Here is a 19,654-nt window from a genome sequence, read left to right as displayed (position 1 = left end):
TGCCTCAGCCTCCCCGGCACATGCATGCACCACCACACTCAGCTTTCCTCAGGTCTGTAATGAAAGAACAAATCTCCCACCCCTCAAGCAGCCAGTGAAATGGTTTTCCTCCACTTGAATCCACAGGTTCTCACATCCAAATACAGACATTTTCACCAACATATGTCAACACCAGTGGTCATAATTTCCCCTCTATTTGATTTATCATCTCTCAAAGGGATATGTTCATTCTAATAAGAAATAGAACCTACCAATCTAGGCTTTGCTTTTCCTAACTAGAATAGCAAGTGTGTCCGGAGAAGCTACTAGAATTCTTTATTCTGCCCCATTTTAGCTGATGCTGAGACTGAGCCTTCTCAGGAGAGATTAATGTGTGCTTAATCATCAGACATTGTCCTGAATAATGAATCACCCTTTGGTTTCCTAAATCATAGAATCATTACTATGTAGCCAAATGACAACTGGTCTTTCACAAGTTGAGGACCTGACAGAACATTGGAAAAACACGTGAGCCCATAAATACAGTGTTTATTGTTGTCTGTTTTCTCAAAGCTTTAATTTGCTGCTATGTTAAGTATTTAAAAAGTTAGTTCTTAGTTTCCTCACCACATGTGGTCTAGCCCAAGGCATGTCTCAGTCCATCCTGGCTGTCATAACAAAAATATCCAGAACCAGGTGGTTTAAAAACAACAGAAGTTGAATGTTCACAGTTGCGGAGACCGGGCATCTATTGATTGGGTATCCAATGAGAGCCAGTTCCTGGTGCTGAAATGGCCAGTTTCTCACTGTTTCCCACCAGGTCTAAGGAGAAAGGCAACTCCCTGACACCTCTTTTCAAAAGGCACCGATCCCACTCAGGACTCTGCCATCAGGACCCACAGGCCTCCCAAGACCCCACCTCCAAACACCACCACATCAGGAATCAGTTTCAAACATTTCAGAGGCTGTAGACACCATCTCTGCCTGCAAGGTCTCATAATTACAAGGATAACTAATTCACCTGAGTTGCTAATTAGGTGAATTACAATGCAAGGCAAAAGGTAGACCTCTAATTCAGTGTTTTCACACTACACCCATTTTCCTAATCTATAATAAATGCACCAAACCTTTGAAAGCCCTGTAGAACCATAGCCTAAAATAGTGCTATTTAATTGCTCCAGGTTCAAGCCTCAATGCTGAAAAAAGTTCAAATTTGTGTGTATTACTATATTTATGTACATATATATATATGTGTGTGTATTCCGAATATATTATATATATATATATATATGTTCTGAAGTAGCCATGGAAAAACACAGACACTCAACAAGGAAAATTAACACCTAAAGTCAGAGAAGGTGGGACTTCACAAGGAAACTTGCCACATTAGAAACTTGCACACCTGTAAGTGGTATCTTGTATGAACTCTGACCTTTTCACCCAGCAGACAGTGAGGGGTGACAGATGACTAGACAAAGAGCATTTGAGAACATCCAAATGTGCGTGGATGGTCAATTGGAGGCAATAAATGTTCAAACAGCCTTTTATATGAGCTCCGTTCTCACCACCCTTTTAATGTGTTTCCATCCCCATAATTATCTGCTTTGAATGGATTGTTAGAAGAGAGCATTGTCTAAGCTGAGGAATAAATTACATGGTGAAGATCTTCATGTTGGGAGAGAATGCCTTATGGTATTAAACCATACAGGTCAAGACGATGAAGGGTGGGTGATATTCCGCTGCTCTGATGAGGTCCATCCTCTGAAGTACCATTTATAAATGCTGTCAGACTTCCGAATACACCCTCTATGTGACTTCTGGAGGACTGTGTGCTCAGCATTACCTAATTTCCTCATAAACCTCTTGCTTTTTAATCAGCTAAGTGGCTCTCTGCTGAATTTCTCCCATTTATTGATATATTATGAGTGCTGAGGCTATGCCCAGAAACTAAGTAATTCAATGTGGATGAAATGGCGCATCACCATAATTATGATAGAAAAGAGAGTCGTGCCCAGGCATACAGAAGAACTTGAGGAGACAAATGTTTACATTAAAGCTTCCTTAAACGGCAGGCTCTGGTGCTGCAGAGAAAATGACACTCCCAAGAAGGTTTCCCACAGAAACCTTCCCGGCAGCTCTCATGTGGTGGCTGGCTCAGCATCTCCTCAGGACACGATCTTCTCCCTTATTGCTCACTGCCTGGGGCCTTGATGCTGGCCACAGGTTACAAAACCGGATTCCATTTGCACCTTCGCCACCAATCTCCATGTGAGTGAAATGTGTCTTCACAACTTTAATTGTGGATAATCCCTGCTGAGGGCCGTCCTGATGATATGCTCTTGAAAACAAACACCAGAGGCTAAGGCGGTGTACATCTTTAATCCCAGCACATCCAGATGCAGAAGCCAGTGGAATTCTGGTAGTTAAAAGGCAGCCATGACTCCACAGTGAGACCCTGTCTACAACAAAACCAGACTCCACTAGGTTAGTGAGACGCCTCAGTGGGTAAAGAGTAAGCATGAGGAACTGTGTTCAGATCTGAAACACCCACATAAAAGTTGGGCGTGGTCACAATCGTCCGTCCATCCGTAACCTCGGGTCTGGGAAGCAGAGATAGGCAGATGCTGGGGCTTGCAAACCTAGCTGAAACAGTGAGTTCCAGGTTCAGAGAGAGACCCTCTTTCTTTCAAAAAATAAGGTGGAGAGCAATACAGATAGATGCCTGATGTCCCCCTCTGACCTCTACTCACAAGGAGGTACACACAGGCAAACACATCTGCACACATATACATGCACACCTTCATTTTCTCTCTCCCCCATCTCCATCTCTCTCTCCCCCATCTCCCTCTCTCTCTCTCTCTCTCTCTCTCTCTCTCTCTCTCTCTCTCTCTCTCTCTCTCTCTCTCTCTCTCTCCCCCTCTCTCCCTCTCCCCAAATACTTTATTTTAAAAATCCTTTAACAAACAATATTGAAGCAACATGAGATTGCTTGCTGTTACAAGTAATCCTGGGGCCACTACAATTGCTGGAAACCCCCACTGATTAAATACATATTAATTGGGTGTCAGACACCCGGTAGCAGGGGAGAAATGGTGCCTGACCATCCAAATACAGTAATAACAACAGCATCAGCAAAGTCCCTTCTGAAGAGGGAGATAAAGATAGTGTCACCACAATCTAGTTGCAGTTCGCCACGCGGGGGAGCCAATGAGCAGCTCCTCCATTTGAATGGGTCCACAGCAGGTGGTGGTGTTTTGGGAGGCTCTAGATTCTAGAGTCTAGAACCTTTGGAAACGTGGCCGAGCTGGCATTGATGGGAGGTAAAAGCAAACACTCATTGAAAAACCTATTTTAAATAGATTATGGAGAATGAGAGACTATTTCGTTCAGAAACCTTTAACACTCACATTCAAAAGTATAAAACTGTAGCCAGGGGGTGGTGGCGAATCTCTGAGTTTGAGACCAATCTGGTCCAGGATGGCCAGGATACACAGAGAAAACTTATCTCAAAAAACAAAACAAACAAACAAACAAAACCCCTGCAAACCATTGATTGCTGCAAAGAACTCATGCACCCACTCAGTCCCAGTGCAGCCCCCAAGCAGGTATATCTGCCTTTGCCTCACAGGACATCTGGTTCTGAAAAGCTGCATATAAAGAAAAGTGTGAATGTACCAAGATATGTAATATCTACAAGGGAAAGTCATGCTGCACAGCTGTAATCCCAGCACTCAGGAGGTCGAGGCAGGAGGATCAGGAGTTCAAAGCCAGCCTGGGCCACACAGTAAGACAGTCTCACAAGAACAAGAGCTGAAAGATGGCCCAACGGGTAAGTCACTTGTCACTCAAGTGTGAGGAGCTGAGTTCGAATCCCCAGAACCCACGTAAAGCCAGGCCTTGCAATGGGATGCTGTAATCCCGGCATTCCTGTGGTGAACTGGGAGGAAGATGCTGAAGACCCTCCAAAGGCTTGTGTGTCAGCTACCTGGTGCATGCATGAGGGGACAGCGAAGAGACTCTGCCTCAGACAAAGTAAGAACAGACACCTGAGGCTGTCCTCCGACCTCCATCTGAGAGCTCTGGCACATGCATGCCCACACCCATACATATGTGAGTGCATGCATACATACATCATACACACACACACACACACACACACACACACACACACACACACACATACACAAAGCTAAAATCAAGATACACACATACAAAGTTCCGAAACAGGTTAATCTCAAACAAACATACACAGTGTGATTCTGTTTCCATGAGTTTAAAGTCTTTTAATAATATGAACATTTACCCCAAATTTCTTTATTATACTTATACAAAAAAATGTACATAGTTTTCTGAAGGTGGCATTCTGGTGGCTGACATTATGCTGAGGTTACACGGTGACGCTGTACTGAGGAACTGTCAGAAACCTCAGAGCACTGTAAACCTGTGGGAAGCAGGAAGACACTGTCCTCCTACAGTGGCGATTCCAGGACTCCAGCACACGTTCTTTCTGGAAAATCATTAACATTGTATTTTTGTCTTAATGATAATATATTTTTCAACCAGGGACAGTGTAACCAAATTCTCATCTTGCTGTAAGAACTTGCAACAGGTTAATTTTCTCAACTGTGGCTTAGTGAGATGAGGTCAATGGGAGTTGTTCCTGGGCATCTGAGACATTTCTAAAGGGTGACATGAGTGGACTTACTTGAAGAACTCTCAAAGTATGGTGTGGGGCTGAATGTAAGGGATGCCCAGTGTAAAAGGCTTTGAAAGCCATTTGCTTTGGAACTCGGAACAAGGGAGCAGGAGGTGATGGAGGAGGGCAATTTGTTATAAAAGAGAAAAAAACACAATTGGGGGAGGATTCCTGGATTCTTGCACTCATTAGCTGCTTTCAAAGTAGTCCCATTTTATCTTGGGAGGTCTCAAATGCTGCCCCACCCATTTTCCCCACCACATGCCATCAGGGACCAGGCGTCGTGGGTGTCTAAATTCCATGGACAGTGACTGTCCCTGAAGAACAAAAACCTGAAGCTTCCAACAAAGGAATCTTTTTTTTTTTTTTTTTTTTTTTTTTTTTTTCCGGAGCTGAGGACCAAACCCAGGGCCTTGCGCTTGCTAGGCAAGTGCTCTACCACTGAGCTAAATCCCCAACCCCCAACAGAGGAATCTTATTGCACAACCATCCCAGACTGTCTCAACTCCTAACTACCTGAACAGCCCTGAGGCTAGGTCCCCCATCCCTCCTTCCCTTCCTACATGTGTCCCTGACCCCAGCAAGGGGCCTGCACATGTCTCTCTGACACTGACAGGTACTGGTACTCAATGCACACAAACACTACCCTTGGGCTCTGCTCTGTTTTTGTATTTCTAGTTTGGAACCGTTGCTCAGTGTTCCTTTCTAAAATCTAACCATGGGTGCAATCCGATGCAGAGGGTGTTCGCTCTGGGGCTGATGTCTCCTCAGATGCGTCCTTGGCAGTGGCAGGCTCTGCTCGCTCTCTCCTGGTGCCACATGGGAATCTGTGGCTTGCCCAACTACAAGACTGCAGAGTGGCTCTCTGAGAGACCGCTCTCCTCCAGCTTCAGTCCCAAGTTGTCGATCCCGATGCTGGTGACAGGGGGCACGCTGCTTTCCGCTGGCTCTGCCGTGCGTGTTGGGGTGGAGCAGTACAAGATGAAGCCTACCATGATGACCGTGAACGACAGGATGTAGAGCCCTGAAAACTGGGAGCAGAAAACAGTTACGTTCCCTCACACAGCCTGGTGCTGCGGCCTCCTGCCAACTGTTCTTTGAGATTCACCTTCACGGTCTCTTTCTAGAAGTTGTCAAAGGAGGTGCCAACACCCCCAGCACCCCCCAGCCCCGTCCCCCATACTGGTGAATATGAGGCTCAGACACAGTACCTGCCTTGACTGTTAGCTGGGTCCTTAGATCTTTTTTGTTTGTTTGTTTGTGACGGGTCTCATGTAGCCCAGGCAAATCTCAGACTCACTGGGTGGCCAAGGCTGGCCGTGAATGTCTGATTCCCCTTTCCTTCCACATCCCAAGTGCTTTGGGTCACCACATCTGGTTTATACAGTGTTGGGCATCTGATCTAAAGCTTCATACATGCTAGGCCAATACACTACCAACTGAGCTACATCCCTGACCAGATCCTTGGGTCTTTGGGGGGAACCTCTTTGCCTTTCTCCATAGTAATTCACGTATTGGATCCCATCAAAAAAGCACTCTCACAAAATGGAATCATTTCTTGGCCAGCACGCACACCACGAGAAAGCCCAGCTTATGGTACTGTTAGCCAACACAGGACCATCTGCTCAGGACCGTCTCAGCCTACACTATTCCAGCGAATTTCATCTGAGTAAATTCAGATTTCCAGAGCTAAAGAGAGTCAGGACATCATTTCTTAGGACAGTCTGAAGTCCAGTGGGGTGACCAGGACAAGGACAGTATGGGGAATGGTTCCCGCAGGAGGCATCTGCTTCCCCTCTCCAGAAAGACCAATACGGAAGGAGCCCGTGCCGACAGGGCCACCACAAGGATGGAGGGAGTTTTTGGTCCCTAACCTGGTCTTTCTTTTCCCTTCATTTTTATTTTATGTGTATGGATGTTTTGCCTGCATGTATGTCTGTGTACATTTGTGCAGGGCCTGCATAGGCCAGAAGAGGGCATGGAATCCCCTGGGAATGGAGGTACAGCCAGTTGTGATATACCATGGGTGCTGGGAAGTAAGTCTGGGGCCTCTGGAAGAGCGGCTAATACTCTTAACCACAGAATCATCTCTCCATCCCCTCTCACCTGTTCTTTTTAAGACTGAAAATGACCACCCAAGGCAGAATGCCAGAGGAGGGAACGCCAGTCCACCGGCATGTACCCCACAAGTGGCACCCTGACACACCCCAAAAGTTAAAGTCGGTTACACTGAATAATTTGTGTACTTGATCTTCTTGGAAACAGTGAGAATTTTTCCGAAGTTCAAGTTTAAATCAATGCAGTTACCCCCAATTATCTGTGATCTTTCTCTCAGTTTCAGCCGCCCACAATCTACAAGGATAGGCCCAGCACAATAAGACATTGTTTGGGTTTGGTTTGGGGGGTGTTATTATTGTTGTTGTTGTTTTGAGACAAGTTTTCATATAGTTTAGGCTGTCTGTCCGTGAACTCACTAAGTGCCAGGATTACAGTCATGAAACATCACACCTGACTTAATCTTAACCCTCCTAAGGACTGGATACTCCTCCCCGAGACAAGGCAGCCGTCCCTAGATTGGGTGATGACATAAACCCAGGGACACCCTGGCATGGCAGCACACACCTGTAATCCCAGTTCTTGGGAGGTAAAGGCAGGGGACTTGAGATTTCAAGACCATCCTGGACTTGAAAGACATAGAAAGACACCCTGTATCAAAATTAAATAAATAAATAAAACATGGACTCGAGAGACGGCTCAGTGGTTAAGAGCACTCGCTGCTCTTTCAGAAGACCAGAATGAGGTTCCCAACACCATGTCAGACATCTTACAACCACGTGTGACTCCAGCTCCAGGGGCTCCAGCATCCTCTCCCGGCCTCTTCAGGAACCCACACATCTGGCAGGTACACAAAGGGATGGACACACAAACGTACACACATGCACAAAAGAAATTATGAAATAAAAGAACAGCAAAAGTCAATGACAATGTCAAACTGGACAGCTGGCTCACTTTCCTACTATGAGCTTTTAAGTCTTACTTCCAGTATTTAGCATGCTGCCCAACACATCAGTGATGTCTACTGTTTGTAGGGGTCGGGGGATGACTCAGACCATTAGAGGAAGTTAAAGCTATTTAATGTGCCCTTAACTTTTTTTTTCCCTTTGAGATTGAATCTCACTATGCTACTCAGGCTGGTCTGGACTTCTTGGACTCAGGGAATCCTCCTGTCTCAGTCTCCCAAGTAGCTGAGACTATATGCTAAGGCCAGTGCTATTGCACCCAGATTAGTAAACTTTTAAAATCAGAGTTATGAAAGTTATTCCTGCTTTCTAGGAAGCATTCATGTGACCAGTGGGGAAGCCTATATAGTTTGTTCAACACAGGTCCTGTTTAGTGATGTTTCCAGGGTCCTGAGAATGTCACTTCTAACTCTTGTGTCACTTCTTTGAAACAGAGAGACTGAGTGAAGGGTGTAGGTCTCCTGAAGCCTTTCCCCACTTTTAATTCAATCGTTTCTGTCTGGGTCTGCACAGGAGGTTTCTAGAGACTATTCTATTCAGCAGGTATTCAGTCAGGATCAGTACCAGAGATGCCGGGTGTTTGAGTGCTGAAACAGGGTAAGTTTTAAAAAGAGAATTCAAGCCTCTTTTTAAAATGTTTGCTTGGAAAAAATATGAGCCAAAGTTATTTCAGGGACTGTAACTTTTTAAACTGGTGGCTTGCAAGAGTCTGTCTTCAGAGACTACACCCAGGGGACAGGGTATGGTTCAGGGGGGTAAGAGAGCTGGCTGTGCAAAACATGGGGCTTAAGTTCAGATTCCCAGCACCCGAAAAAAAATCTAGGTGTGACCCATCAGTCTGCCACCTCAGCACTGTGGGGACAGTGGAGATGCCAGGGGCCCCATGTTCTGTGAGAGACCCTGTCTCACGGAAATGAGGCACAGAGCGTGTGTCCTCTTCTGGCCTCCACACATGCATTCGTACATGCACACCCACACAAACTGCATCTCAAACTGCCCTTTGCTCTCTGAGTCTTCAAATGGCCTTTGACCAAAAACAGTAAAGTCTGATATCACAGTGAGAGCTGCTAGACATGCAGAGACATGGTGGTCATGCAACGGCATTCTCCCGTGTTTGCGGTCATATGCCCAACAACGGGACACATAAAAACACTTCTTCGTGTTAATGTTAGGAGCGACTGACGAGAAAGTATTTGATATCTTAGGCTGAAATATTCAGGGTTTACGAAATCAAATATTTGTTATGATTCAAAATATAATAGGTTGTGACAAGTGTACCTTGAACTGGAAGGTTTTATTCTTTTATCTTTATCTCCGTCTGGACATTATTTTGCTTAGAGCAGGAAATAAAAAGCTAAATTACTAATACTAATATGGTTGGTTAAAAAAAATAGGAAAAGTGGGGCCAGGGAGAAGCTCAGCAGGTACCTGCAACCTCAGGTCCTAACAACTGAGTTCAACCCCCGAGACTCACATGATGGAGAGAGAGAACTGACTCCCAAAAGTTATTTCCTGCATCTTCAGGTATATGGTGTCACATGTGTGTGCACACACAATAAATAAATGAAATGTAACCATGTGGTTTTTGTTGTTGTTGTTGTTTTGTTTTTTCGAGACAGGGTTTCTCTGTGTTGTTTTGGTGCCTGTCCTGGATCTTGCTCTGTAGACCAGGCTGGCCTCGAACTCACAGAGATCTGCCTGGCTCTGCCTCCTGAGTGCTGGGATTAAAGGCACTGCCTGGCCGTAATCGTGCTTTTAAAATATAGAGGAAAAAACCAAACAGGTGAGGGAGGTCACAGACAACGACTCCCCTAGGTTGGAGTCTCCTTAAAGAGCATCCTCGTCCCCTAGAGGGCCACATGCAGCCTCAGCACCAGAGAGCAACGCCCTCCCTTAGGAGAAATGCGGCTGCCCTTAACAATTCTCATAGGAATATACGTATATACATATATGCATACAGTAACAATTAATAGAAGAAGAGGCCATGGATTTGAGGGAGAGCGGGGAAAGGATAGGGAGGGCTTGAGGGGAGGAAAGGGAAGAGAGAAATGTTGTAATTATATCTCAAAAAGTAAAAACCAAAACAAAACTGGGCCTACCATAGAAACTACTTCTCTGATTCACTTTAACCTTTTTATGGGATGCTATCAATAATCTATAAGGACTTCGCCAGTGTTAACTGAGGCATCCTTCACCAGCAAGTATTCAAAGACAACAGTTGGCTCCTGTCCCACGTCACTATGCAGGGTAAAAGGTTTACACTTGATTCACACACGTTTCTGAGAACCCAGTGAGCTTTAGGTATCAGTAATTCAGACAAGCATTGCGAATTCGTGGCTGCTAGTTCCCTGGAAGAGAATAAATCAGCCCCGAGCACTCCTGTTTGAATATCTGGAAAGGAGCCAGGTGTGGTAGCACATGTCTGGAATCCTACCACACAGAATATGGAGGCAAGAGGATCCTGAGTTCAAGGTCATCCTCTTCTACACAGTGAGCTTGAGGCTAGCCCAGGCTACATGAAACCTTGTCTCAGAAAACTAAGAAAAACACTGCCACCAAAGGTGGAACCATTCCAATCACACATGCATGATAATACACCCATCTCTCCTACCCTTCCACCACCTACTTCAGACCTTCTGTTTGTGCAGAAACAGTAAAAAGAGACCCTCTGAGGATCCAGCCTAAGCTGGATTTTTTTCAAGGTCAATAGCAGCTGGAACATGTGTTAGAATTTCTGAAGCTGGTGTTCTCAGCCCTACATCAAAGATGGAACCTGCTGTATTTCATCACTTTGCAAAGCCTTAAAAGGGCAATTCTTCTCTGGACCAAGTTCCAAGCTGTAGTCAGTAACCATGAAGCTTGTCCAATAAGAGTATTGCTAAGAGGAAAAGACAGTTCTATTTTGAGATCCAGAACTTGCTCTAGAGCTAGGGGTGCATCTCAGTTGGGGGAGTGCTCGCCCAGTATACATGAAGTCCTGGGTCCCATCCCCACCAATGTATAAATGTGTGATGATGGAACAGATGTGGAAGGTCCTCCTCAGCTACATAGTGAATCTCAGGCTAGCCTAAGACACCCAAGACTCTACCTCACATAAACAGTAAACTTGTTTGAAGCCCAAAATGTTTTCTTATTTGAACACAATCTATTTTGTTACCTTATACTCGAACAGAAAAAGGCCAAAGAAAAGGCTGTAGAGGTCAGCGGTCAGGATGCCCAAGTTGACGGAAGTGGCACTGGTGACCTTAATCACCAACGGCATGAAGCTGTACAAGCAAAACATGCAGAGGGCAAACGCCACAAACAGCAGGGCTGTGAAGAAATGGAAGAGCTCAAGTTATGAAGAGACAGCAGAAGGCAACGCGCTTGGGGTCTGGATGTTCCACAAAACTTCCTGCTCCCTTGTTAAACGCCCCGCAACACTTCTCTTTAACTAACGGTCAGCATTCTGAAAAGACGACAAAGCTTCCTGAAAAATAGTAGCCATAAACTAACAAGCTGTGAAGATCCAACAGGGAGTCAGATGATCAAGGCCATAAAAATCTTCCTTCTGGTGGGACCGAGTCAATAGCCCATATCACCCTGCATCACCCACCCTCCCAAGACAAAAAGAAGACTGTAATATAAAAGTTCAACAAAAGCCAGGTCAATATCACGTGTCAAAAAAAGAAATCCTTCGCTGGCCTTGTTTGTTTTTATTTGGTTGGTTGGTCAGATGTGGTATGTACGATTGGAGTCACAATAAAGTATTTTTAGGACATCAAAGGTAGACATTAGAGCCACTATATTTTATTCAGCCCATTGAATTACATGTCTCAAGATAGAACAATATTATTCTCCACTTTAGGACAGTGCTGACCATGCAGATGGCTGCAGTAGCAATATGTCTGTTTTGTAAGCAATTTTAAACCACATCCTATGCTAAACACACACACACACACACATACACACACACACACACACACTCACAGACACTCACACACACAGTCACACACATATATACATACACACACACACACACACACACACACACACACACACACGCTCACACACACTTTTGGGACATCTAAGATATTTAATTTCCCTGAATTATCTAAGCATAGCATACAATCTTCAGCAACATTTATGTATTATATAACTACTTCCTGCTCATCATTAAGGCTCATATCTTCCCAACTATCTTAAACCTTCTGCTTTATTCCCACAAATATCAAAAGCGTGGAGCAACAGGAGACAGCAGATGATTACATCCATCCATCACTTGAGGTTAATGCTCCACAAATTACACGAAGCCCATGATAAACTTTACAAGTTCAAGGACCTGAGATGTAGATTCATTTGTTTGATAGCTAGAGTGACGAAGGTCAGTCTTGATTCTATTCAGAATTCCTAGGAAAGAAAAGCTATTTCTTACAAAGATTAAGAATGAATTCTAGAGGCTTACCTACTAACTCTCAGAGCAAGCCACCACTGGTGTGAGTTCCCAAAGTTATGAAAATATGATTAAAATGAAGTGTTCATTTCTTGGTGTGCATTTTTGTCAGCTAAAGGTCAGAATACTGATTTTTAAAGTCATCATTTAATTACATACCAATTTTCCAGTCCCAGTGAATCCTGGCAATGTCCTTATATTCCACAATCAATCTAAGATCAAAACAAGAGGCTATGTAAAGATCCACGTTAATTTTTCTTATTTTATAGATAGTTTAGCTGCTGCAATTCAGCTAAGGTAAAGGGTTATATTGAGTTTTCTTTTTTTTTTCTTTTCTTTTTTTTTTTTCCGGTTTTTCGAGACAGGGTTTCTCTGTGTAGTTTTGGTGCCTGTCCTGGATCTCACTCTGTAGACCAGGCTGGCCTTGAATTCACAGAGATCAGCCTGACTCTGCTTCCTGAGTGCTGGGATTAAAGGCATGCGCCACCACCGCCCGGCCTATTTTTTTTTTCTTAGAATATAAAAATACCTAGACAGGCATGTGGCTTGTACTTGTAATCCCAGAACTCAGGAGGCTGAGGCAGAAGGATTGCCATGAACCTGGGCAACATAGTGACTAGCCTGAGCTACAGTATAAGATCTTGTCTCAAAAACCAAACAAATTTAATAATAAAAAAAAAGAATAGAATCCTCTATTAGATTTTTATCAAGTTAGTTATTTCAAATGTGATTTTTGGTTAAACAAATATTAGTAGTTAGAGAAAGTGATCAGCTATCAAATATTTTCTCATTAAAAATCACTTTAGATTTATTTTATTATATGTGTATGAGTGTTTCGCCTACATGTATGTTTGTGTACCATGTGTTTGCTGGTACCCTTGGAGGCCAGAAGAGGGAGTCAAGTCCCCTGGAACTGGAGTTACAATGTTTATGAGCCATGATGTGGGTGCTGAGAACTGATCCTCTGGGGTCCTCTGGCAAAGCGACAAAAGCTCTTAACTGCTGAACCATATCTCTACCCCCTACTTTCCAATTTTAAAAAATTTAAATTTGCATGTTAAGTAATGGGTTTCATTTTGCCATTTTATTTTTTATTATATTTTATTTCGTGTGCGCGCGTGCAGTGGATATGAAAGGACAACTTGCAGGGCTTTCTTCTCTCTAACATGTGTGTCCCAGGAATTGAACTCAGGTCATCAGGCTTGGCAGCAAGCATCCTTACCTACTGAGGCATTTTGCTGACCCTTTGTTTTGATATATTTCATATACATGTCATTATACTTTGTTATAATTCATCTCCCCACCCTGCCCCCTACTCCCTTATTTGTTCATTTTATTTTTATGAAAAATTTTAGATTCTTACAGCTGTATGCCGCTGATAATTGTTCCAAACAGGCCCACCATTCCTAAAAACTCCTGTCTGCTCAGCTTCTTCACGATGTACTCTTCACACACATTAGACACAGCATACAAGGAAGCCCCAAGCAGGACCAAGATGTCACCGATCAGAACATCACTCCCTACAGAGCAGTGAGACACAAAAAGAAATGTTTTGTCAACAGGTAAGCCAGGAGTTACCAAACTCTGTTCATTTGAATAAAACTTTATTTAATCCTAGTTTCTGTAAGTTTAAAGGCTCTTGTCCTTACTGTCTGCCACAACACGGCTATGATTTTCACATTCTGACTCCCTGGGAGACCAACAGACTGGAGGATGGTAGTGTATACCGTCGTGAAAGAAAGCCATTTAAAAACACTGCAGACTGATGGACTGTATTGAAGGGGTTTGTTTAGAACTCTAGGAAAGAATGCTTGGTAAGGGAAGTGACTTTCTCCTGAGTCAAGGAGACCCTGAAGTTACTACCATGGAGACTGGATAACTTCAGACCTGGTTGGGCAGCCATGTTGTCTGTTGAAATATACCAAAGCATTCAGATCAACAGACGTTAAAAAGGTTTCCAGCCAAGTCCCTTTTTTTTATATATAAAAAATGAAGCATTGCTGAGTGTGGTGACAGGTATGCTGTCCCTCAGCAACTGGGGGCTGAAGAAGGATCCTGAGTTCAAGGACAGAAGGGAAAGAGAGAGGGAGAGAAGGTGGGGGGGGAAGGATGGGAAAGAAGGAAGGAGGAAGGGAAGGAAAGAGATAGAGAAGAAACAAAAAAGGAGGAAGAAAAGGAAACAGAGAAAGAATGAAATAAAAAGGGAGAGACTATAAGGTTTTGGAGTAACTAACCCAAAATGTGAAGCAAAAGATGATTTCTCCAAGTATATTTGAAATAAAGTTTTAAACATGCATAGATGGGAAAATGCAGTTAAAAGGGAGAAATAATTACCAAACCATATATCCAGCAGCAAGTGAGCAACGTGCTACAGGTTGCGCAGAGTGCCTGGGGAAGCATGACAACACACCCCACTGATGAAGAGCCAGTCCAGCAAACACTGATGAGGAGGAGCCAGCCCAGCAAACGGGTGCGCGCCCGCTCACAGCACGGACTCCTGCTCACCTTCCAGAGTTCCCCCATCACCCACTTTCTGTCAGCGTGGCTTCGCCAGACTGACCCAAAAACACACCTCCGTGGCTGAGCCAGCGGCACAGTCTCACCTGAATTATCTTCTCTCCCTGCTAATATATCTGCACCAACCATGGTCCCTACACCCAGCAGACAGACAAACACGGCAATGAAGTGGATCACTTTGTATCTTGCCCGGAGAATGAACCAGGAGAGAGCCATCAACACAGGAATCCCAAAGCAATCCAAGAGCTGCGGGGAAGAAAAGCAAGCAGGTTCAAACATCTCAGCAGCTTGTAATTGAGTAGTCACGGGAAGAAGTGCGCCTGGAACATGGACTATGGTCAGCCCTGCGTTGCAAGCGCTTTACCTGAGCTAATTCATTCGATCCTCGCAGTAAATCTCAGACTGGAATTGCAAACCTGTTTTAGATACACACACAAAACCCCAATAGCTAAAGAGAGATTAGTTGTCCCAAATGATACAGTTCAAAGTCAGGCTGGGCTGTAGCTCAATTGGTAGGGTGCTTGCCTAGCAGGTACAAAGCCCCCATTTTGATCTCTAGTACCATCTAAAACCAGTACTTTGGAGGTAGAGGCAGGAGGATTAGGAGTTTAAGGTTATTGTTGGTTATACAGTGAATTCTAGACCAGCCTGGGATATATGAGACCTGTCTCAAAACAGAGAGACTCAAGGGCTGTCTATTCATTTTGTCTAGGAGCCTCTGCATTTCCCTCTGTGTTTATCCTTAAACTCAGGAGACAGAGTCTCCTTCCAGTACATCCATTTATACAGTCAACAGGCATTTATTAAGCATGTCCAGTGTCCAAGACTCTGTAAGAGGCTTTGGGTATAAGCCCAGGGACAGAGTACTTGCCTGGCAAGCACAGGTGTGTGTGTGTGTGTGTGTGTGTGTGTGTGTGTGTGTGTGTGTGTGTGTGAATTCAAAGATAAAATATACTGAAAATTGTTTTTTAATCTGTGTGGGGAATACGGTGATGTGCAGGCCAGAAGAGGGTGTTGAGTCTCCTGGAGCCTAGTTGCAGGTGATTGCAAGCCACCTAATGTACATCCTGGAAACAACTACAGCTGGTTGCAAGGGTAGCAAGCGTTCTTACCCCCTCAGCCATCTCTCCAACCCCTGAAGGATAGCTCTTGATATATTAAAGTATTTCCAGGAATAAAGTGTAAATGTATGCCGTACACTGGTTATATCCCTGAAACTATATTCATTGCTCACTCTCTGGGGTTTTAAGTTTGTCCCTGGTTCTCTCCTCATTTAAATCATGGGCAAGACAGAGCCTTAAGCCCCAAGTAGTCTGTGGGATCCTGTCTAAAGCAGTTTATTGTTTGTTTCCATGGCAATTTGAGGCACTGGAGGCCTGCATACCTCCAGTGATGGGCCCTGGTCATCCTTTTGGAAGCCTGCCTGAACAACAAATCACTAAGCAATGTCATGGAAGACGTCAGGGGAATCCAACCATAATGGCTTAACATGGTCTAAGCTGTATTTCTTATTTAAAAAAAAAAAAAAAAAAGTAAGAAAATTCCACTCTAAAAGCTATCACAGAAGACTTCCTACCCAAAAAGTACATCTTCACATCAAACCTAAATTTAAACTATCTCTTAGAATCCTTGGTGGGGCATGACTATGACGGAGCTGCTTATGTCATGGAAGAACACAGAGGCTTTAGCCCAACCCTGTCACTGAGTGATCTCCAGCCAGCCAGTCCCTGAGCCAAATACAAAATGCTGGGACCAGATCCTGTGATCTCTGTGATCTCAGGTCCCACTCTGAAAGGCCATCGCTTCTTATCTGACACCTGTCACCGTGGGCCATGGGTCTACAGGGATTTCTTTTCTGAATGTTTTCTTGGGGTGGAGGTCCTTTCCTTTGATGCTTCCCATTCCAAAAGTCTCATTTAATGTAAGCTTTAAAAATCATCATATTGTCCCAGTGAACAGAGTACTAATAAGACCCTAGTATAGGAGGAACATGGATATAAAAATGTCTTTGACCAGATTAGAGGTGAAATCATTTCATCTATGATCACATGGGAAAACACTAAGTTTCACCAAGCCTTGCCTTTTCAAGGTAAAATAAGCTCTATTTTGCCTCAGTTTCTTGATAGTTCCTAGATTTTGGAGATCTAAAGAACCTACTTATGTTAGGACAGTGAGAAAAATGAAACCTCAGCAAGTTACAGGAAAAGGCTAGAGAGATGGCTCAGCGGTTAAGAGTACTGGTTGATCTTCCAGAGGACCAGGGTTCAATTCCCAGCATTCCTGTGACTCACAAAAACCCATAACTCCAATTACAGAGGATCTGATGCCCCTTTATGGCCTCTGTGAGTACCAGGCACACACATGTGGTACAGAAACACATACACACAGGCAAAACACTCATGTGGGGCAGGAGTTAATAACAGCAGTTAAGAGTACTTGTTCTTGCAGAGGACCCAGGTGTGGTTCTTCTCTGTATCTACATGAAGGCTCACAACTGTCTGTAATTCCAGTTCCAGGGCATCTGACACCCTCTTCTGGCCTCTGAGGGCACTAGGCATCTACATGGTATACACTCACACATGTAGTCAAAACATTCATACACACACACACACACACACACACACATTAAAAACACCAAAATATAAACAATAAAATTTAAATTAGAAAGACTTGTAAGAGGAGGGTCAGGGAGAGTGCAGCTTGGTGAGTAGAATGCTTCCCTAACATGCACAAAGCCTTGGATTCAATCCCTAGCTAGTGCTGCATAAGAAGAATGTAGCAGTGTATACCCATAGTCACAGCACTTGGGAGGTAGAGGCAAGAAGACCAGAAGTTTAGGATCATCCTTAGCTACAACAGAGACCAACCTGCAACACACAAGACCCTGTCTTTAAAAAAATGTAAAGCTATAGAAACCAGGCACAGTGACTCCTTCCTGTAATCCTAGCACCTGGTGGGAAGCAGCTGACAGAGAATTGTGAGTTCAGGACACAGTGAGTACCAGGCTATCGGGGCTACATTACAAGACCCTTTCTTGAGAAACAAAAGGGTTACAGAATCACTGAACGCTGAAGTCTAGATCTGACAGTGTTATAATCTCACTTTCACCTCCATTTATAGAACATTTGACTGTTAAGGCAAGTTACGTGACACGTTCCATCGTTTGCTAACACTAAGACGGCAGGATTCAGTCTTTCTCAACTCTACAAGGTTGAGAAGTATTACTATGAAGGAATATTTTCCTTTCAACCCAGCAAGAATAAACCCAGTAACGGGCTGGTGAGATGGCCCAGCGGGTGAAGCTACTTGGTGGGCAAGCTTGGAGGCCCAAGTTCAATTCCCCAGAACCCAAGTAAAGGTGGGTGGAAAGAGCTGACTCCAGAGCTGTCACCTGACCTCCACACACTAATAATAATAATATATCATTTTTAAATTAAATCTATGAAGAAATAGGGACAAGAGCTTCACTGGTATTGTCACTTCTCCCTAGTGTGTCCAGTAGGCTCTGCCAGGGGCTCCTATGTCCTGATTGGCTTACAGACCTCCAGCTTTGCAGTACAGAACCACACTTACTTCTGTGTTTGAGCCAAACACACAACAGAACCGTCAGCATCACGACAGCAAGTGCCAGCTAAATATTTACCTTTATTTTACTCGGCACCGTTCTAATCTGCTATAGTGTGAGCAGCCTGGGAAGTCATTAACGTGTATACATTGTCAGTAATTTCAGGAAACGTGACTCAGCAGAACATATGCTGTACTGGAAAACACCTATCATCCACCTGTGTTTAGGGCTTCTTCAAATGCACGGATTTCCAATAAAATTAGATGAACATATATGAGCACGTGTTCTCCTAGGGAAGCATAAAACCCCAAACATCCAAACTCCCTCTTACCTGGACACTGGTCAGAGTTGTGTACTGGTATGCTCTGACAATCAGATAATTGGCTTCCACATCCGCAAGCCCCAGGAGAGTGTATTTCCACCATTTTCTTCTTAAAATCTCTAAAAGGTTATCACTGCCTGGTTGAAAGAAAGTTGGGTGAGTACACATTACCCATGACATGACACATACCAATCTGTAGACCAGAAAATCAAAACAAGGGTCTCTTGCGTACTTCAAGTGTGGCCTGTCCTAACGTCAAGTACCCAGAGGGCAGACGTCAGTGCTGTCACCATCAGGTGTGTCTAGTATGAAGCTGGAGACTGTGCAACTATGCAAGGAGAAGGCAGGAAGAGAGCTGGAGAAAAGTGAAAATATACATAAACTAGTCAGAGCTGGGGATGTAGCTCAACTGGTAGAGTGCTTACCTAGCATGTACACATCCTCAGCACCACATGAACCCATCATGGTGGTACACAGCTGTAATCAGAAGGTAGAGATGGGAGCACCAGCAGTTCAAGGCCATCCTTGGCTATATAGGGAATTAAAAGCCAGCCTGGGATACCTAAGACCCTGCCTCAAACAATAATAATAAATAATATATCCGTTTATGAGCATGACTGAAGTCCTTTCTGAAAAGCCACAGACGATTCTCGAAAAGTGTCACGTTTTGACAAACTAATGGGTTATTGAACCCCCTTGCATGACTTTCTTTGAAGAAAACACAACAAGGTCATTCTTTAGAAAGAGACCTACTTTCACCCGGGCAGTGGTGGTGCACACCTTTGATCTCAGCACTCGGAAGGTAGAGGCAGGCCGATCTCTGTGAATTTGGGGCCAGCCTGGTCTACACAGCGAGTTCCAAGACAGGCTGTAAAGCTACACAGAGAAACCCTATCTTGAAAAAAGAAAGAAAGAAAGAGACATACTTTCAAGTGAAATTGAAGCCAGTGATAAGCTTAGGAAAAGCTTCAGTGGCACCATTAACAAATGCTTTTTAATCACCCACACACAGCACAATTCTACTGCTTTGAATTTACTCATCTCTGGATTCACAAGAGACAAAGAGTTGGCACACATGTTGGGGAGGCTTTGTGGTAAGATAATCTACAAAGTAATAGCGGGG

General features: G+C 44.1%; 1 protein-coding gene across 2 annotated transcripts in view; it reads right to left on the bottom strand.

The window, feature by feature from the left end:
• Nucleotides 1–4,247: 4,247 nt before the first annotated feature.
• Slc35f2 (solute carrier family 35 member F2) overlaps nucleotides 4,248–19,654 on the bottom strand; it is a 49,166-nt gene continuing 33,759 nt past the window's right edge. For both annotated transcript variants that reach the window (XM_052760491.1, XM_052760498.1), the window contains exons 3-8: nucleotides 18,541–18,668; nucleotides 14,731–14,890; nucleotides 13,491–13,647; nucleotides 12,287–12,339; nucleotides 10,853–11,007; nucleotides 4,248–5,706 (exon numbers count right to left, since the gene is read on the bottom strand). In XM_052760491.1, the coding sequence (XP_052616451.1) occupies nucleotides 5,518–5,706; nucleotides 10,853–11,007; nucleotides 12,287–12,339; nucleotides 13,491–13,647; nucleotides 14,731–14,890; nucleotides 18,541–18,668 (842 nt within the window). In that variant the 3' untranslated portion in view covers nucleotides 4,248–5,517. The remainder of the gene's footprint in view (nucleotides 5,707–10,852; nucleotides 11,008–12,286; nucleotides 12,340–13,490; nucleotides 13,648–14,730; nucleotides 14,891–18,540; nucleotides 18,669–19,654) is intronic.

Source organism: Peromyscus californicus, unplaced genomic scaffold (genome assembly GCF_007827085.1).
Source record: "Peromyscus californicus insignis strain IS unplaced genomic scaffold, ASM782708v3 Scaffold_11__1_contigs__length_118956290, whole genome shotgun sequence".
Lineage (NCBI taxonomy): Eukaryota > Metazoa > Chordata > Mammalia > Rodentia > Cricetidae > Peromyscus > Peromyscus californicus.
Note: the sequence above shows the minus strand (reverse complement) of the source record. Positions and strands in the feature narration are given on the sequence as shown.